This window comes from Dinoponera quadriceps, unplaced genomic scaffold (genome assembly GCF_001313825.1).
Source record: "Dinoponera quadriceps isolate SergipeBrazil2010 unplaced genomic scaffold, ASM131382v1 scaffold163, whole genome shotgun sequence".
In the NCBI taxonomy this organism is placed as follows: Eukaryota; Metazoa; Arthropoda; class Insecta; order Hymenoptera; family Formicidae; genus Dinoponera; species Dinoponera quadriceps.
This window is the reverse complement of record NW_014554384.1, coordinates 1570663-1591061: the sequence shown is the minus strand read 5'-3', so window position 1 is coordinate 1591061 and position 20399 is coordinate 1570663. Positions and strand designations below refer to the sequence as shown.

The window sequence follows — 20399 nt, the reverse complement described above, 5'->3', positions numbered from 1 at the left end:
ATATATATATATATATATATATATATATATATATATATAACAAAATATATTTTTACTATTATTTTCTATTTTTATGACTGTTGATATTTTTTGATTGTTGTTTACTGTATGTTGGGAATTCGAGTTAAATTGTGATTTTAACTGTTATATCTGTAATTAACATCACATAATTAATTTGATCGTTTAAATGCAGGATACAATTTTAGTACTGACCAATTTAATCGATCAAGCGGTTGATCTTGCAGAATTTCAGTCATTTCTTTAAATATAAGATCACTCGGATTTTCCTCAACAATTAAGTACGATCCAGTAAACACCAACAGTAACAATACAACGATGTTATAATTTCCCACTGAACAATGTAACTGTTACATACAATGCTACATAGATAGCTCAACATGAAGAGAACACTTAAGTATTTCCTATATTTAGGGCACAATTTGAATGGTTTCGAAGGAGAAATACCGTGGGAGGGGAATTTTTTATGATCATTTTCTTCGACTGCTTTTAACGTTGCTCTTCGCATATCGAGAGCCCCAAGATATTTAGGTGTTCTCTTTATGCTGAGACACCCTGTATTGCGTTTACATCGTCGAGTGAGAAATTGTAACATCGACGTAATGTTACCATTACGCAGTAAATAACAACCAGTAAATAACCGTTACCGTCAGTTGTTATTTATTATATTACGAGTGATCGTGATGCATCGGGATTACAATATCGACCGAAGACTGCCAAACAAACGAAAGATAAACGAGAAGAGGAGAACGCTGAGACTTCTAGAATGTTTCTTCACGAGCTCGACGAGTTTCTCGCGTCTCATCTCGTCCCGTGAATCTTATTGCGTACAGCACATCCGCGCAGACACAACGGTATATATAAAAATAATCGTTGCGCAAACCCGTTGCTGTCTCTATCTCTCTCTCTCTCTCTCTTTTACGTGCGTATCGCACGAAGCTGAAACGCAGTTATTACGATTTACTATCGAGGAGCCCGAGGGAATGATGATACACGGCCGAGCAATGCGTAAACCCCGCCGACGCGTAACATACACACAAGCTCCAGCCGGCGTCCCTGAAGAAACGCGCGTCGTGCCGGCGCGCCGCCGGACTTCCGGGGCGAACCCCGGCGGCGGCGACGTGTCGACGACAGAGATTTTTCGCGGCCGGGATTAATTCGAGGCGCGATCACGCGCGATCGACACGTCGTTTGGCACGTCGTTCCGGCGCGCGTGCGGCGTCTACCCGCTCGTCCCCAGCGCGATCGACGGATTTAATCACTCACCGTCCGAGCTCCGCCTGAATGTCATAATCGTCCTTGAACTCGACACCACGACGCACCGTCACGTCCCTGTAGGGGAAGCTGGGCTCGATCTCTGAAAACGGCCGAGTGCAATCGTTATAATAAGAGCCATCGAACCGTCGCGTAGGTGTCGTCGCGGCGGGCCTACCGCCGTCGAACACCGATTTCCTCTCCGGCCTCCGCCGGCTTGTGCGAGCCTTGGGAGGCCGTAAATTATTATGTAACGAGATCTTTCATCCTCATACGCGTGTAATTTTTTCACTTTCGTACACAATTCAACTTCCATACGCGTGTACAATTTAATTTTCATCGAATTTTCCTGTCGCACATCCCGATGTACACTCGATCATCTACTCGCTATTTCCGCATCGATTTCTTTCTCCTTCTGACAAAATCCTTCGTGCGCCTTCCTACGATTCTTTTCTACATTTATGCGTCTCCCACGGGAGTCAAAAGCCAAGACACAATTTCGGGGGGTGGGGGAGTTCGAACTCCGAAGCCGTGAAATACGCGAAAATAGCTTCTTCGTTCCAGGCAACCGGAGCGCGATAAATCGTGCCTCCCCGTGGACATCGGGCGCACCGAGGGGGCACGACCGGCGAGGGTCGTCGGGCGCACCTCGGCGACGAGGTGACCGGCGAGGTGTAACAGACGGAGCATCGCAGTGGTGATCGCCCGTTTGACAAACGAGCCCCGCGCGCTTCCGCCGAGCGCGCTGACAGGTTTTTGGCGCGCACAGGGCGCGACAGGCGAACTCGCGTTTCCCGCGTTTCGCGCTCGACACCCCGCCGGTTTTCCCGACGATTGTCCGCCTCCCGGCCTCTTCATCACTCTCACTCTCTCTCTCTCTCTTTCTCTTACCTCCCACCGGGTCAGTCTCGTCCACGCGGATCATATTCCTCGAGCGACCTTACGACGAGTCGTCGTCGCCGCCGCTGTCGTCGCCGCCGGTGCCGCTGTACTCTCGTCTTTCCGCGAGCGGCCGAGTAAAAAGGCGGAAACTCCCGCGTGAGATCGCGCGCGAGTGAGAAGGCGGGAGGGGATTTCTCGATCGCGATCCGCCGCGAGCCACGAGCGATTATGGACTATCTCTGTGCCGCTTGTGTGCCTTAGTGTGTATCTCGCCCGCGGAGGCCGAGACGGTGCCTCCTCTTCTTCTTCCTCGGCTCGGACGGATTTAGATTTTCGGCGGACGCCGCGGATTCTGCTGGCTGGTCACGTGGCCCGTAGCCCCAACAGTCCCGGGGTGGGGATCGAGTTGCTGGCGTCTCTCTCTCTCTCTCTCTCTCTCTCCCTCTCCCTCTCTATCTTTCGAAAGAGCGCGCGCGCGCGCGCGATCCTCGCCCTTCTCTTCGCCCATGAGGCTCACCCTTTGTACATTCACGACGACGAATCTTCATCCGGATTATCGAGACGTGCACACCATGGACGGTCATACTGTCAATAATTTCCGACAGAGCTGAAAATATACAGATGAACCCTTTTTAAATCAAAAACGCCCGCCCGTCAGCCTGATCGCTGACGAAATTAATACGCAACGCGGCCGAGGCGTTCCATTCATCAAGTACCGCGCCATTCTACAAATTCCATTCGCCAGGTATATAGAATACCTGGTCTTTTAATAGTTCGACTTCGGCGGAGCATGCTCTATGAGTTAAAATAACAGAAACAAGTCTTGCGATACACAGGCTCTCGCGGGGGCTGCGCGCCGCATTGAGGCTTCTCGTGTAGACACGGCGTGTGGAAAAGTCGGCAACGGTATTCTCGCAGGGTAATTGATGCTTCGCTGAAATAGTGGAAGGAAAAAAATGTAAAAATAAGCAAGCTCGCGCTGAGCCGGTGCAACGAATCACGACCGACCCAGCCGGTGAATCGGGAAAGACGCCTGCGCTTTTATGAAACGTTTCATGGGGCATAGGGTGGATGCTTGGCCCAATTACAACCGTGGCCTTTGGCGACCCGAATTCCAGCGGGCGCACGTAGCATTCCGATTTGCTTTAACGCGAACCTATGCATCGTACCGATTTATCGTCGCACGTATGGAAAAGGGGGCAACTAACACCTAGTCGTTGTTTTACATCGCGGTCGCTGGATTCTGTTTGCATAGCTTGACTGTTTTCGTAGTTGAAGAGTAGAAAATGAAGTTGAAAAAGCCTGAAGCCATAGAAATAAATTCAGGTTTTTCGTAAACAATAATTTTATTCTATAAAAAATATGAGATTTGAGAAAAAATGTTATATGTTAAATATATCGATATTTCTATCACGTCGCAAATGATTTTACTTGATTTCAATATGATTTGACGTTGTTAATTTTATTTCCTGTCCCGGGAGAAAAGATCATGTATGAAACTTGCCCATATATAATCATATATGTCCACAACGGGAAAATACTGTTGTTTATACATTACATGCAAATACAATCGAAATAAATGCTTCTGGCTACTTGTGCTTCTGATAGCATATGATATCGACATTTTGATTAAATAACATAACATCATTTTTTTATAGACATATACGATAATATATGTAACCACATATATGAGCAAAATTCATACATGATTTTATATAATTATATATAATTATATATAATCATTTTTTCCCAGGGTGACACACCAAACATCGGTTAGTTAGCATTAGTTACATTTATCGCTATATAAAAGGCATGTTTTTTTAACTGAACTGGAATTTCATGCCTTCTCCTCTTAATGCTATTTTATATGGTTGTTCTAAAAGCAGAAAATGTATCACCTAATTCATCTAAAAAAACAGATCTATCATATATGAAAGTTTGAAAACTCACACTGTGCGCACACGTGCGCCGTGCAACGGTTCACATTCTTACTTCATTCCGTTCCAAAAGTTATCAAACTCACTCGCACGTGTTACGTGCAGAAAGCCGGAAACGAAAATTTGCATTTCTCTGTGCTGTAAATTTGTAACAATTTAGTTATAAAAACGCTTTTTGCAGCGCTCAATGTAAGAAACTCACGTATACTGTACATAATATTTGGACATGTGTATTGTTGGTGAGGTTATCTTTAGAGATTCTTCTGTTGATTGTTCATCGCTGTCACTCCGGCCCAAATTTTCGACCTTGTGCTGACCAAAGACAAGGTACTCATAACTAAAATATTTAAAAGTTATAAAGAATTAATACGTTATAAAATTGTTACATATATTAAATTTTGCAAATAATATCTCTAATTTTTTTTACTGTAGTTACATAACATGTTGTTAATATTTAACAACACGTTATTACAAATGCCAAATTTTAAAGTTTGTAAGAAGTTTGTAAGAAGAAGATCAAAGTAGTTGTCTTAGTGGTTATAAATACAACAAAGTATAAATAATAAATTTTCTTACATTTTCAAAAAGCTTACAACCTAAGGATCGTCATCACTCGAGTCAGTGAATTAATGTTAAAATGGGTTGTACATCTGATCAAGACAGTGATAATATTTCAACCGGTTTTCAACATGGACACGATGATGTTAAAACTTTAATTACCTCCCCCCGAAAAAAGGTACATAAGTGCACTGAATCAGGCTGCCATGCTATATTTTCAACAGCTTCGAAATTACGGAGGCATAAGAGACACCATACTGGTGAGGTACAGAATCAGTATTAGTATATAGATAGAATTAATATTAATATATTGACTATCACTGTCTTAAATGATCGTATCTAGAATCAATAAAGGATATTCCTAATAAGCTTTTAATAAATATATATTATTTTGTTGATATACTAATTAACAAATTATTATGTACATAAGTCAATATATTAAAATTATACATAATTAATTAAATGATGTATCAATGTTTGATAACTGACAAAATACTTTTTTATAACAGAGACCATATATTTGTACTCATCCAAAATGTACGAAGTCATATATGTCTTCCTCTCACTTAAAGAGGCACTTGAAAACACATGATATTACCAAAACGGTATATCAGTATGTATACATTTCAATATATATGTGTATATATATATATTGTACAGTATTTATTTTACATATTATAGTTACTATATGTTCTATGATTTTCAGATGTCAGCACTGCCCAATGAAAATTAGTAATCAAGACAATCTGAAACGTCATTACAGACGACGTCATAGCGTGGACAGCAAATCCAAAATTTCTTGCGGAGAATGTGGCATGACTTTTAATAAAAAATTTCATCTAACTCAACATCAAGCTGAACATTTTGGAACTACAAGTTACAAATGTGATAAATGTGACAAAAGTTTCTCAACTAATACTAAACTGTCACGGCACGAAAAGTCACATGACAGAAGTTATCCTTGCCCAGTTTCTGGATGTTCAGAAGTATTTCAAAAATTTTCCCATCTGCGTACACATAAGAAAATGAAACATGTAACAGGTAACAGAGAGAGATATATGTCCCACATTATAAATTCATTACTTTAATGAAGCAAATGCATTTCAGCACAGGAATCTTTAACGTTTAACTTCTGTTACAGAATATCATTGTGACAAGTGCAACAAGATTTTCTTTTTAAAAAGTAAATTAAGATCTCATTTAAAAATACACTCTGAAAACAGAATGGTTATACCATGTCCATATGAGAACTGTGATAGAGCTTATTTACAGAAATGTAACTTGGACTATCATATAAAATCTTGGCATCTCGGACAGAAATATTACTGTGATATATGTTCCGCAGGACTTAAAAGTAAGTCAAAATTAGTACTGCATATTAAGCGGCATTATGAACCTAAGGAAAGAAAGAAAAACAAAGAACGAAAGAAAAGGAAAGATAGCGGAATACCAAAGAAAAGTGTGATAAGTAAATTGATAGGATGCAACTTTCCTCATCAATTGGAAAAATTATTGCTGGCACGAGAAACAACGATACAAATCTCAGAATCAACCGATAATTTATCAAACAATGAACAAGTTGAATCTACAGAATGTGCGTCATGATTAAATTGATAATAAAATATTTGTCATACTCTAATGTACGTGCTAAGTATTCTAAGTAGTTTCATCAAGAATGTAACTACTCTATATTAAAAGAGTGTTTGTGTAAAGCATTCATGTAAATGTGTTACGTAAAGTGTTTATGCAAGCGTTCTCTTGATCGAAACATTTGACAATAAGAAAAAAAATGTAACAATATTTGTTTAGAAAATATTTGTAGACAATACTCCAATCGTCTTAACACAACAGATTAAATATATCACACGTATTTTACTACGTAACTAACAAATTTAATATAAATTACTAAATTTTCTTTATCGTTATTGTGTTATTACCGCATAATAGAAAACGAAATCCATCCAATCTTGAAATGACACGTAAAATTTAAAACTTCGACTGTTGAAGAAGGCTTACAACTTCTGAAAGCTTTAATCGTGAATAGTAAATTTTTAGTAATTTACTAGTTAGAGCGGACGCATCAACCAACGTATGCTTCGTTCAGTATAATTTTATAGTAGCGGGTTGTTTGCTGATTGGCTTCTGCCTACAGAACTCGGCAGCCAATAAACTTTTAATTCTCGTGGAAAAGCGGCACGTTGATTGTCTACCACGTCGCTTCTTGCCGCGCGGCGAAAGTTCGCACGGTAGCCAATCAACGTGCCGTTTTTCCATAAGAACTAAAAGTTTATTGGCTGCTGCGTCGCTTCTTGGTGCGCGGCGGAAGTTTACGCGGTAGCCAATAAATTTCTAGTTTTTAGTACGGAAAAACTGCACGTTGATTGGCTACCGCGTTACTTCCACCGTCCGGCCGCGTTCCACGTTCCAGAGCCATTAAACTAATCTCACTAGACTTTACCCAGCCCTTTCTGTATAACCTGTACAAGCTAAATATAGTGAAGAAATATTTGTTGTTATAATAGTATATTGGTTAATTACTTGCTTGAAAAATATTTTGTATATATATACTTGTATATATATATATATATATGTGCTGCATATAAAAAATGAGATACGCTCAATTAGTAATGGGCCCGGCCGGTAGTGGCAAGGTAATAAATTTTAATTTATCCCGTCAAATTTATATTAAATAAATAACAATATATGAAATATGTATATATATATATATATCAGTGAAATAATATTGAACATTAAATATTACTTCACTTTAAATAGTCCACATACTGTTCCATCATGCAAGAACATGCTGCCAACTCCAGAAGGCCAGTATCGGTTATAAATTTGGACCCTGCGGCAGAATATTTCGATTACGAACCTTCAGAGGATATAAGAGAACTAATTCATATAGACGATCCCATGGAAGATGATAAACTTAATTTTGGACCCAATGGCAGCCTTATATTCTGCATGGAGTATGTTACTTTACATTTGCACAAACATATTATTATCCTCGCATTGTTATGATAACAATAAAAATTTTTCCATAGATATTTGGTTGAAAGTGGATGGCTAGAACAGATATTAAATGAAGCACAGGATGAATATATAATATTTGATTGCCCGGGACAAATTGAACTGTATACTCACATGACCGTGATAAGTCAACTAATAACCATTTTGCAGAATTTTGACTTCCAAGTATGCGCAGTATTTCTAATCGATAGTCAATTTATGGTGGATGGATCGAAGTTTCTGTCAGGAACTATGGCTGCGCTTAGTGTAATGATAAACCTAGAACTTCCGCATGTCAATATTCTTAGTAAAATAGACTTGTTGTCAAAGAGTGCGCGAAAGCAACTGGACAAGTATTTAGATCCTGATCCGGAGGCTTTATTAGCGGACATGAATAAAGACCCCACAAACCAAAAATATCAGAAACTTACAGAAGCTATCGGTAGACTTATAGAAGATTACAGCTTAGTGCGATTTTTGCCGTTAAATATTAAGGATGAGGATAGCGTTACAGATATTAAAATAACTATTGATAATGTATTACAATATGGTGAGGATACAGAAGTTAGAACTAAGGACTTTGAGCCACTTGAGCAACCATGTCCAGATAATGACTAACATAAACACAATAGATTAGATGTATCTTGTAATAAAATTCTATTTTTGCTTTTACTGTATCTTCTCTCACAACTCAAAAAGATACTTAATTCTTTCATGAAAAGCAAAGTAGTAGGATGTGAACAGAAAGGTGAAGTAAGACGTCCACAGAAAAGTGAAGTCACTGATGAACTAAGTATATACTCGTAAATATACATTCTGTTTTGACCAAACCAAGGAAAGGGCACAAAAATTATACGAAGCAGTAAGCACACACAAGAATAGATTTTTTAAAAATATAATAAATAAACGTTTTCCTTGTGCTGTGAAATTATGAATAATCCCTACCCTTTCTTGCGAGGATTGAGTATCACATTTCGACCATTTCACCTTCAATAGTACTATACTTAAAAAAAGAAGATAAGGGTAACTTGATGTATCAAAAAAGTATATCTATTAATTTGTTACTGATTTATATAAAACTATTTTTACAATGTCGAATATTTACAATATGGAATTTCATCTATCTACATATGTGCCTGACGTATTAAATATAAATATGAGACAGCCGAAACTAATGGTCGAACCGTGCGCGACAATTGCGCTACCTTCCCACCCCTCCTCTGGATGCTTGTTAACTGCAATCTCGCGCCTTCTGTTACATTTGCATGAGAGTTTGTGGACTCCATGAGTCTGCTGCTGCAGAGAAACTGCTTCTTCTTTGTATAAGATAGTTTTTATCATCTCGGACGTCTCGTCCTCTTTAGTGACGTACGTCACTTTGTCATCCCTCTCGTCTTTCGAATCACTTTCTGCGACGCGTGTATAATTGGAACAATACAATACATTGTCCACTATTGTCCCGTATTCGCTGTAATTGAGTAATTCGTAACGTTTCGTCATCTGCAAAAAAAAAGGAATATCGATTAAAAGGAAAGAACGAGGAGAATCTGTTGCGCGCGGCTCAACAGACACAGCCGTCTTTCCTCAGTCCAATTTGTGAAAGCATTCTCTCATTGTCGAAGGGGAAGTTTCCACGACGTTTCGCTTACCTCGTCGAAAAATATAATCGCATGTTTAGAAGATGTGAAACCACAATTACCATAATCGGACAAAACCAAATCACAGTTCGGGCCGTTACCAATAACGAAAGTTCTGTGAGCCATGAAAGCCGGCGGGCTAGGTTTGGAGTTTAAAGAAAATAATACGGCTCTGACATTTCTATGACGATTTACTGTTTTGTAATATTCACCGTCGGGATTCATTATTTGCTCTAATCTTTGTTGCGCTAATGCCTCTAACACCGGCCTCTCTAACAGCTGTACACCTTCCTTAACATCATAATCGTAATGTCTCGAGTGAAATTCGAGATTGTACGCCCTAGAAGTATCACTTCCCACTTTATCCGCGCATTCATTCGCATCCGACTGTTTCTCCCGATGACTCTCTTTATCCGCGGTTACATCATTTTCCACTGTTTCCACTCTTGCTCGACTGATCTCTTCGGTTTTCTTATCTTCCAATTCATAATTATCCTTGCTATTATGCGTTCGCTCGGAATTTGTGTGTTGTTCATCTCTGCTCGCTGTATTCCTCGCAGGCAGTATGACAGTATTTTGATTCAAATGCATCGACTCCAATTTCGACGGGTTCTCGTAATGATACTTTATAACGCTAGGAACTTTTACCCTCGGACGACCCTCCAATCTTACTTTCGTGCGAAACAACGGATTAGCGGCGCGCGCTTTACGCAAGAAATCCAGTTTCACCGCATGCTGGTCTATCCTCTGATTGGCGTATTTGTCCCACAGTTTTATGCGTTCTGTCACTCTACACGATGTCAGTAGATTTTGATCTATGAAGTGGTTCGGATGATTGGGACACATCCATCTACCGATAGGAAAGGTGGTCAACGGTGGATCCAGGCAATCCTGATGAAAATACAGCGGACAGTAATCACACGCAATTAACGGGGCTTTCCTGCAACTGCGTCCACATTCAAAGCACAAGCGAGCCGGCAACGGAACCATCAAGTTGCTGTCCAAACAATGACTTTTCCCAACTATAAAGAAACAAGAACGTCGTATTTAATATTTGAGCAGTTTGGGTGATCACAAATATGATAATTGATGCTTCAGAGAGCACAATATGCATTCTTTACAAGAACAAAGGTAAGAAATGAAAGGAAAAGCACACACGTATCATTGTTGTGTTCTTACCATTATTGCATGACGAACTTAGCTGTTTGCCTCTTCTGCCGGACACATAATCTATCTTATTGCTACCGGGGAACATTATAGGTAACTGTAATTCTTTAGGCAATTCAAATTCCCTGGGGTTTACTAAGGAGGCCGCAAGTGCCAATATTTCCAAAGCAGACATCTTTTTTTTCTTATCGTTTCCTTTGTTATCCATGATTTCTCTCTTAGCTGCACAACTACAGGTATAACACAACCATTCTCCATTGGGAATGTCCATTGGGTCTACTGCAGGATAGCTAGAGCATAAATCACCATCAGTCTTGTTTTCTCAATGAACACAAATCAATTCGGTCTCTCTTGTAATAAGTGCCAGTAAGCAAATAATGAAGGGTGCATCAACACTGGCCACACTTACTGGCATTGTAAGTGATAAGAAGCCGGGCATCTGTCGCAGCATATGAGCTCTCCTCCATCCTTGCAAGCATCGCAGAAATCACGATTGTGACCACGACCTCGTCTCTTGAAGTACGGATGTTTCTTCTCCTCTTTTTCCTTCTTAGCTTTAGCCGCTTTAGAATCTTCAGACACCGGCGGTGCTATCAGAGCTTGTATTTGCTAACAGAAAAGAATTCAGCTTAAAAAGAAACATATTTTTCAAGGACCAAAGGGGGTGATCTTTGAAGAATCAATAATCATAGATCCTCTCTCTATTCCTGGCGGAAAATTTACACTACTGCCTGATAGTGGTATCCGCTTATTTCCGCTTACCGGCATCAAACCGCCTATCGTCGGAAAACCATACTCAACGGTACCCATTTCGAAGAATGAAGGTACTCGAGAAAAAAAAAAGTCAAAATTTGTATCTCCGCTCACTCTGGATTAACATCTACCATCTATATTCATTATCTCACACGCTCGTCGGGATTTACATGCGCGATGCCAACGACGGAGCGAGAAACCTCACTAGAGATCTCTTTAATTACCACAGCTCCGGAAAACGGCAACCCGTGGCGTGGAAGAAAAGTTATTCCGGCGGCTGCGCGGAGTTTGCAACGAGAGCCGCGCGCGGCGTGAAGACGGTACCCGTTCGTTCCGTTGCGAACGCAACCTTACATCTCTCCTCCCCACGGTATTTCAGTTCAAGCAAATGGCGTCGTACAGGTGGAGATCGTTGCGTCAAATTACACAAATCATGAATGAATTCTAAGTGTCGTGGCATATTTCTCTAGAATTGAGAGTATCGTCAGTCTCGGTAAGCCCCCTTTCGACCGCGGTGCAATTAACGTAAGCGAGACCGCTCGCGCGACGGGGAAAAACTCCTATTTTCCTAGGCGTTCGCCTAGTATGTAAACAAACATCGTGTCGCCGTCAGTGCTGTCAGGCGATTTGTGAATCGTGATGTTCTCTGAAACCTCGTAACAATTGGAAAATCGCCCGCGGCTCCTCCTACCGCAGTTCATATTTACGATCGCAAATCGGAGTCAAGTGGAAACAACTGCTGTTGTGCAACCTGCAACATACCTCTACCACACGGCATCAGTACTTGCTTTTTGTAACTTATGTTTGTTACGTTCAATGGCCGCATTCAGCAGAACGTTTGTTTCACGTTCGTCGGAAGTTTTCCAAGCTGGGATTGGATTATTCTTCTAGATCTGAGGGAATAATACGATCTCAACGTGGGAAACTTCCAATAGTTAAGTGAGATAAACGTTCCGCCAGGCTCAAACCAATGTGTCTCCATTGTGAACTCGAGTCTTCAGCACAATAATGTTTAACCGATGAAAATGTGTGCATAAACGTGCGTATAAAGATAACATAATGGATAATGTAATGGAAGATATTGTATCGACATCGTATGTACTATTACCATGTTACATGTATGTATACATATCTAATTTGGTTCAGCAGAATATTTATAATATACACATGTATACTAAATGATTGTATCGTTACGTTGATATATGCAAAATTACATATCTAGTAATTTTTCAGTCGCATAATATATACATATGTATAACTCTTGAGTCGACATCCGCCACATATGTAATACCAACGTTCGGGACATTTTCTAGTAGTACTCAGCAACAAAGTGCATATCACAAAATGAACGAAGTAAGCGGAGGAAAGCAAGACATACCTAATACCTCAAGCTGGGAAACCTTGTCTGGGCAGTCGGTATCTTCAATGCCAACGATGCATCATCATCCGACACTACAGCAAGACCCGAACCCGACAGTAGCACAAGTTATAGTTCCTACACCTGTTAAGCTTCAACCACCTATGTTAACGCCAGCACAAACTGATCATTGTCCGCAACTCGGTCATATGCAGCAACCACCCCTGATAACTCAGGTATACCCCGAATCAAATCTCACTCACACCTCGAGAGGTTTTAACAATCATCAGAACAATACGATAGAATTATATCACACACACAGGGTGCGCCACCAGGAAGCTTCCCGGAGCCTGAGTTATCGGCCGAGCTTCAGCAGCAAGGTTGGAAGAAATTCTGGAGCAAGAGGGAAAGTCGGCCGTACTTCTGGAATAAATTGACCGGAGAATCTCTCTGGGTGATACCTTCCCTGAAGCCTCAGGTGTGTAAATGAGAATAATCCGACGTGTAAACGAACACCTGTAACAAAGAGACAAGACATGTAGCATATGCGTCGTCTTACCTTAGTTCGATCCGATCACGGATCCGCTCGGCATCTGTGGTGTGCCGCCTATACCGGGGAACGGAGCTATTCCAGCTGGTACTCCGGCCGGCACGTTGAAACGCCGCGCGTCGGAAGACGGAGCGGTCCCACCGCCGAAGAAATTCGTATTGGCGTACGTAGTCTAAGTCTCTTTTCCGCGGCGTCTCGGTAGAGAGACGGGCGAGTAATTGCTCTTACTCCTCACCACCAGGGGCCCGTGGGACTTGGAGATACCCACGAACGTCATAATATACGAGAGAGCGCCGTCGAATTTGCCGCACGTCCATCCCGAGGCGGAAGCGATGCGATGCGCTTTGCTGTCGAAGCTGCGACAGTGTTACCAGGAGCTGTGTCACACCCGCGAGTCCATAGACGCGCCTAAGGATTCCTTCAACAGGTGGCTGATGGAGCGTAAGGTGATCGACTGCGGCTCGGACCCGCTGCTACCGAGCCAATGCTTCCCCGAGATCTCGATGTCCATGTATCGCGAGATCATGAACGACATCCCCATCAAGCTGGTGAGGCCGAAATTCACGGGCGACGCGAGGAAACAGCTGTCGCGCTACGCCGAGGCCGCGAAGAAGATGATCGAGTCGAGGGCGGCGTCCTCCGAGAGCCGGAAGGTGGTCAAGTGGAACGCGGAGGACACCTTCCAGTGGCTGAGACGAACGGTGGGCGCGACGTTCGACGACTTTCAGGACAGGCTCGCCCACCTCAAGCGACAGTGCCAGCCGCACCTCACGGAGACCGTGAAAGCCAGCGTCGAGGGCATATGCCTCAAGATCTATCATCTCTCCACGGAATACGCGAAGAAGGTGAAGGACAAGAACAACCAGATCCTCAAGGACAACGGCCTAGGTGACGTCATACCGCTCGGCGGGCCGGCCAGCACGCAGAGAAAAGTTTGGTGTTATCCAGTGCAATTCTCCCTACCGACGCCGAGACTATCTCAGGTGGACTACCTGCCCGAGCGTGAGCAGACGATGCTGCGCTTTCACGGCGACGCCATGTGTATCAACAACATACACCTCACTAAGCTGGAACACTTGTACAGGTACAACTGTTTCGACGACAAAAAGTTCGAGATGTTCCTGCCACGAGTGTGGTGCATGCTGAAGCGTTACCAGACGTATCTCGGGATGAACGAGGGCCAGGCCACTCAGATGGCCCTCCCGGTCACGGTGTTCGAATGCCTCCAGAGATCGTTCGGGGTAACGTTCGAGTGTTTCGCCTCGCCCCTGAACTGTTACTTCCGGCAGCACTGCTCGTCTTTCGCCGACACAGACTCGTACTTCGGCTCGAGGGGGCCGTTCTTGGACTTCAGGCCGGTCAGCGGCTCGTTTCAAGCGAATCCGCCGTACTGCGAGGAACTCATGGAAGCGATGGTCAATCACTTCGAACGTCTCCTGGCCGATTCCGCGGAACCTCTGTCGTTCGTGGTGTTCCTGCCGGAATGGCGGGACCCGGCACCCAACGCGCTCATCAAGCTCGAGGGGAGCCACTTCAAGCGCAAGCAGGTGGTCGTGCCCGCTATGGAACACGAATACAGACACGGATTCCAACATATTCTTCCGAAGTGCGCTTGCAATTCATGCGTTCGGTGTGATATCTTCAGGATTGCCACAGACCTTGGAAAACCGGGAAAAGCTCGTGGAAATTTAAAATACCCGAGAAAGCCAGGGAAAGATATAAAAAGACCTGAAATTTTTAACTCTGTTCTCAACTCCCTTAAATATATTCTTTTTTTTTTTTATAATACTTATTTATTTTCTGCCAGCCTGAATTCGCACTCAAGATTATATTATGTTACTAAACTTTTGAGTTTGTGTCGCTTCTAATGATACAAGCTACCTTTCCCGCAATCCCTGCTTTCAAACGTTGAAGTTCAATGTCACACATCGCTCGTGGAAAATCCGGAAGAGTCGGGGAATTTAGAAATTCATTTTCTGTGGCAACCCTGATCTTGTAGGAAACTTATCGAGTGATTCCCCTCGTTCTTTCCATTCCAGAGGTGAAGTCAACATCCGGGCGGCGCACGGTACGTTGGTCGTGTGGTTGCAAAACCCAGCAGGTGCTGCGCGTTGGGGACCGACGGAGGAGCGGGTTGAGGCCTTACTGGAAGCGTGGCGACCAGGTCGGGAGCGGGAACGAGACAGGCAGGAACTTCTCTCCCCGCCGAGGCAAGCTCATCAGCCGATACCGTCAACGCCAGTGCCTGTACCAACGACGCCGACTACGCCGACGATTGTGCCACCAGTGCAGACATTGCCCACTCATCCCATATAATTTTGTTGAGCGATCTTCGAGAAGAGGAGAAACACGTATAAATATAGTCCCGCAAATAAATTCAAACAGTTGAGAAAAAGAGGTACGAAATTTATACCTTGTAAAATAACGAAAACACTCTCTCGTGGAGGAGATCCGTTTTGTACTACCTTATTAGTGACTATGAAATTGGCAAAAGTATAAGGTGTAAAGATAGAAGAGAGATTAAGAGATTAGATTATCGTGTGCGAGGAAATTGCACAATCAACATAGAAACACGTATGGACATTATAATTATAGTCGCCTGCCAGCGACGGTTTGTGCTAATGAGACAAGACCCATTGTGATCGTCCTTTATATTTCTCAAACGATCTCGTAGAAATCGTTTCTATCGACAACCAATGCTTGGTCGGTCTCCTCGTTCGACATTGAAACGGAATCAGATTCCGTTGTCTCAGCGTTAACAAATAGCAAAAAATTACTATAGAAAATACATTGAGAAATATGCATCTAATTACATCTGCTATATATATATATATATATATAAAGAGTTCACTTATCAACACTCAAACAAACGCACATCGCAGAAAGTCTAAGTTTGTCAGTTTGGACAGTTAATTGTTGTCAGATACTGCATTGGACTTTGTGACGCTTGTGGCGCTTGGAACATTACAAGATAAAAACACCAATGCCTGAACGCGTACTTAACTGCGGACATTTTTGTTGTTTTGGTTTTTTAAACATAAAATATTTGCATATATTCAATATACGTATATATATATATATTCTATGTTGAAAGTTTGAGTATTCATTTTAAACACCAAACAATATAAATGCCCCAAGTTATAACCCAGAAGTGTGTGTCCAGGTATTCGTATTTTTTACCTTGTATGATACTTGCTATGCAAGATAAAATTGGCACTATTGCGAATGTTAAAAGAAACTGAATTTACGTAACAAATGTACAGGCGTATGTGTATGTGTGTATGTGTGCGAACATGGGTAGGCATATACGCGTTACTTTAGATTATCTGCTCGTCTATCGTCGAGAGGGAAACTTTTATCGGAAGAAATCTTGGAATAATAACATCGTTGCATTTTTAACCATGACAATCTTTTTCTTTTAATACAAAGGAATACGCGAAGGAGGGGGAGGAGGGAGGGGGTAACTACTCATTTTATTTTAAACAACTTTATCAGTGCAATATTTTCTATCGGTCTGTATCTGATATCTATAAACAGATAGCAGCGTATAGATCGAACTTCCCCGAAAGAAATGCATGTTTTTATTCTTTAATGAATACACGTGTTGTATAGAAACTATATACTTATTACGCAATCATATGCTTTTGTACTATTTTTTTCTGATAAGTAGACACTCGACTTTATCCGATGATTCGTTTGAGTTATGTTCGTGTACTCACTGCCAGTATTGAAGATCTAACATGAATTATATATAGATTTCCACTATTGGTAAATATACGAACACAGACTTGGTGTAATCTTCTGTACAGCCTTTTTCAGTGAATAGAGAGATTCTACGAAAGTTCTTGGTAGAAAGACAATTTTAAAATGCCATCGAGGATATATTATAAATTCCCACAATCTTTTTCACATCAAGCATATCTGTAACGAACATAGAGCGTATATCGAGAGGATAGATAAATTACTTAGAAGCAGATAGGTATGAAATAACAAAGCTACACGCACACCCGTAAATAATACGCCGGAGATATCACGCGTATACGTGTACGTTAGTACGTTGAGTTGATTTTATTAAAAATATTTGTGGTCTACGGTCTTTTTAACGAGCGAGTTTAAGTCGACATGTCGGCCACACTTCTCATTAAAAGAGAGAAACCATATTTACATCTCTTATAAATTTTGTATATTTTTATTAAGAGAGTACGTGTGCTAAATATACGCTAGAGAGGAGTAGAGTGTGTACATACACATGTGCATATAGGCGCACACATGCCCATGCGCGTGCGTGTGTATAGCCATCTTTAGCATACGTAAATTTATACATATATATATATATTTATATATATATATATATATGTTACATAATTGATATAGTAAGTAAGACAATACGTAAAATATAAGTTAAGAATTTTGTGAGATACTGTGTTGTTTTACAGGCAAAAACGATTAGGTATATTCGCGATTAGGTCGTATTACATCTTAATAGAGTCGAAGAATAAGAAATTTTTCTTGTAAATCTTTACATTTTAGTGGCTAGTATACGTTCCATCCGGGGAAATTATACTTTTCCTACGTTTAATCGTTCTATTAGGTTAAAATTCAATCTTACTTATCACATCTGCGCGAGCTTTTTGCCGTGAACATAATTACATTTATTGTAGGGCGTGAGATAATTATTGCTTTTCGCTACACGCTTTATTGTTGCGCGACACTTACGGTTTTCCCCTTCTTCATTCTTTCCTTTCTCGACCGTGACTGTTTTTTTTTTTTTCTAATTATCTCATGCATTTTACTTGAGTCTGCTATAATTCAAGACGGCATCTAACAATAGTGCTTACTGTACAAACGTAACCTTAGAATGCGACACGGCGAAATGTTATATCTTCTAAGAGGAAATTTAAATAAAGTTAAAGTGGAGAATTTATAAGAATCTAGAGATTAAGAATTCAGTACGAGAGAGAGTTGCGAAAGTGAATACCGTCGTGTAAGGAAGAACGAAAATCTGTAATTCGCGTCGATTACGAAACGACGAATGACGTTTTGCGTTCACGGGGAAATCACATTTTCAATGTTACAGGATGACTCGAGAACCGAGGTGATGTTTTTTAATAATGCGCGGGCTTCGTCGTTCTCGCACATCAAATTGTACACAGATAGATCCTGCGCGTCCGTTACAAAATCTTCCAATACGTTCTTCAATACCCCCAAGTCGAACGAACAGTGATTACGTCCAAGAAGATACTTATCGAAGCTTACAACTTGACCTTTTTTTACCATAGCTTGTAGACGACTCTTAGCAATAAACGATATAAATTCGAGAAACTGCTTATAGTCCATGCCGTACGACGTTTTTAGCATCAATTGGCAATGTTCGTTCCAATTTTTCATGTCCCTGCAATCATCGACTTCTCTCATGACAGACCTCAGTTCCTTTTTCAGCGCGGACCACACGCCGGTGATGTTACAGCCATTTATCCAATTGTGATTAATGGAAATTGTGTCCCGCTGGGTAAAAATGACGCGTAAATAATTAATCCGCCCTTTCTTCGAATTCGAATGTTCTCTCTCTCTCTCTCTCTCTATCTATCTTTCTTGCAAAATTCTACAGCTATTTACCAAGTTCCAGACTTGATGATGCCATCCAGACGGCACGAATATAATCTCCCCTGCTTCTTGAACCACATCCAGATATCTCAACTTCGCGCTATCGTACGCTTTGTACTTTGTACGGTCGTTAAGCTCCTCCGACACCGCGTCGTACGCTAATTGGCCGTAAAGATCGCGAAGACGATCTTCCTCGCGCGGAGGAAAGAGCAGCCACCTCTTTCTCCCGACTATATTAGCGGACCAGCTGTACGATGTGAAAACGTCCACGTGCAACGGAGTCCTGAGACATCACGAGAAACAGCAACGATTAAATCTTGACACGAGAAAATTAACGCAGTTCTCGATACGGTTCTACCGGAAGGACGATGAGATAATTCACACAGACTTCCGATCCTACGATCGCACCAAGTACATTCTGTAGCATTGAAAGTGTATTTACCATGACCCTTTCGGACCCATGTACACGAACATGTAATCGTCGTTTAATTCGGGATGAGCGATATAGTATTCGTTCAACCAGTCGGATACAAAGTACCGCGGCACTTCGTAGATCGGGATGTCGGGGAAGTTTTTCACGCAGTGCCAGTCCTTCAGGTACAGCAACGGCATCGTTTTCGAGTAATCGTTCTGCCTATAACTGATCCAGTAGTCCAGGTAACTCCCCATGGACATGTCATCCTTGAATTGCGAGTTGTAAAATTTCCTGTTGCAATCGGCGACTGGCACTTGGGAGTGGCCTAGGCGGTAGAAATCGCGTCGAATTAACGATCGCATAATCGGGCATGATCGGTCGGAGGTCATCACTTACTGAAAGACGCGCGGAGCGCCTCGAAATTCGGCGCATCCTCCAGCACCCATTCGCGTCTACAGGGCCAATTCGCAGTGGCCTGCGAGCCGACGACGCAGGGTCTGTTGCGTATCAGGTACTCGGAGAAGAAGTCGTTGTACGTCACCGTCGCCGGGTCGACCCGCTCGATCGTGTTCGACACGCAAACGTCCTCGTCGACGGAGCACAGACTACTGTTGATCTCGATGCACATTGACATGACCAGATTCCGGTCCTCATCGTCCGACTCGGCGTGAGGGATTATTCGCAAGGCGACGAAGACGACGTTCCCCGTGCCCGGCAACGAGGTACGAACCTAAGGATCCCCTCTAATAAAAGTCTATTCTTTTTAGCTGAACCAGCTGCGGTGGCTCACAGATATACGCACAAATTGAAGCGTATGAAGGATAATTATGATCTTAGACAACGCAACGTTTAAAATCGGGACGACGTAAGACGTCTCTAGGGAGTTTTAAAGACGTTCGTAAATAAGACGTCTGATGAACGTCTCACGCTTTCGTCGTCCCGCTTTCAGGCGTTCCCGTTATCCGGGGGCGATTCTCATGCTTGTGCGCGCAAATCTCTCGAAATTTGGCGCAGCCAACTCGGCTGAAAGAACGGGCCGGTCATCTCAGACTCGCCGGCGAAGCTGAATGTTAAATTCACCGGAGGACGAGACACGTGACGCTCCTCCAACGCGAAGCGTCATCGGCGAACCTCCACGCCGCACGTCTCGCGAGCGACTGCGCCGGTTTTGCGTCACGGACCAACGAACACACCTAGAACCGCAAGCGCGTCGTTACGACCCCGAGCTAAAGGCCGATCGACAGAGGGAGAAGAA

General features: G+C 42.3%; 6 protein-coding genes across 13 annotated transcripts in view; 3 read left to right on the top strand and 3 right to left on the bottom strand.

Moving 5' to 3' along the window:
* Positions 1-2197, bottom strand: part of LOC106748004 (serine/threonine-protein kinase DCLK1-like) — a 9771-nt gene extending 7574 nt beyond the window's left edge. The window contains exons 1-2 of the mRNA XM_014626135.1: positions 2164-2197; positions 1285-1375 (exon numbers count right to left, since the gene is read on the bottom strand). Coding sequence (XP_014481621.1) covers positions 1285-1375; positions 2164-2197 — 125 coding nt within the window. The remainder of the gene's footprint in view (positions 1-1284; positions 1376-2163) is intronic.
* Positions 2198-4326: 2129 nt separating this feature from the next.
* On the top strand, positions 4327-6301 carry LOC106748010 (zinc finger protein 681-like). Its single transcript, XM_014626148.1, has 5 exons — positions 4327-4418; positions 4680-4914; positions 5159-5262; positions 5356-5690; positions 5791-6301. Exons 2-5 carry the CDS (start codon positions 4729-4731, stop codon positions 6252-6254), a joined length of 1089 nt encoding a protein of 362 aa, XP_014481634.1. The 5' UTR covers positions 4327-4418; positions 4680-4728; the 3' UTR covers positions 6255-6301.
* A 754-nt stretch (positions 6302-7055) lies between these two features.
* Positions 7056-8589, top strand: LOC106748095 (GPN-loop GTPase 3). Its single transcript, XM_014626302.1, has 3 exons — positions 7056-7300; positions 7425-7621; positions 7697-8589. The coding sequence occupies exons 1-3, from the start codon at positions 7256-7258 to the stop codon at positions 8277-8279; spliced, it is 825 nt and encodes a 274-aa protein (XP_014481788.1). The 5' UTR covers positions 7056-7255; the 3' UTR covers positions 8280-8589.
* Positions 8590-8714: 125 nt separating this feature from the next.
* Positions 8715-11420, bottom strand: LOC106748085 (PHD finger protein 12). The gene is made up of 5 exons (XM_014626289.1): positions 11228-11420; positions 10875-11074; positions 10478-10755; positions 9311-10320; positions 8715-9161 (listed from the first exon to the last, which is right to left on the bottom strand). The coding sequence occupies exons 1-5, from the start codon at positions 11273-11275 to the stop codon at positions 8778-8780; spliced, it is 1920 nt and encodes a 639-aa protein (XP_014481775.1). The 5' UTR covers positions 11276-11420; the 3' UTR covers positions 8715-8777.
* Positions 11421-11598: 178 nt separating this feature from the next.
* Positions 11599-17935, top strand: LOC106747712 (phosphorylated CTD-interacting factor 1). 6 transcript variants are annotated; one of them, XM_014625544.1, is made up of 7 exons: positions 11599-11711; positions 12179-12336; positions 12535-12811; positions 12898-13053; positions 13140-13288; positions 13367-14731; positions 15165-17935. In XM_014625544.1, the coding sequence occupies exons 2-7, from the start codon at positions 12278-12280 to the stop codon at positions 15439-15441; spliced, it is 2283 nt and encodes a 760-aa protein (XP_014481030.1). In that variant the 5' UTR covers positions 11599-11711; positions 12179-12277; the 3' UTR covers positions 15442-17935. The 6 variants fall into 6 exon arrangements, with proteins under 6 accessions (XP_014481030.1, XP_014481011.1, XP_014481057.1 ...); XM_014625525.1 differs by having other exon boundaries at positions 12532-12811; XM_014625533.1 differs by lacking the exon at positions 11599-11711 and adding an exon at positions 12002-12020 and having other exon boundaries at positions 12532-12811.
* On the bottom strand, positions 17769-20329 carry LOC106747731 (jmjC domain-containing protein 4). 3 transcript variants are annotated; one of them, XM_014625586.1, is made up of 5 exons: positions 20225-20329; positions 19541-19874; positions 19172-19469; positions 18742-19012; positions 17769-18630 (listed from the first exon to the last, which is right to left on the bottom strand). In XM_014625586.1, exons 2-5 carry the CDS (start codon positions 19776-19778, stop codon positions 18172-18174), a joined length of 1266 nt encoding a protein of 421 aa, XP_014481072.1. In that variant the 5' UTR covers positions 19779-19874; positions 20225-20329; the 3' UTR covers positions 17769-18171. The 3 variants fall into 3 exon arrangements, with proteins under 3 accessions (XP_014481072.1, XP_014481080.1, XP_014481088.1); XM_014625594.1 differs by having other exon boundaries at positions 19947-20326; XM_014625602.1 differs by having other exon boundaries at positions 19541-19887; positions 20225-20323.
* Between the last annotated feature and the right edge of the window lie 70 nt (positions 20330-20399).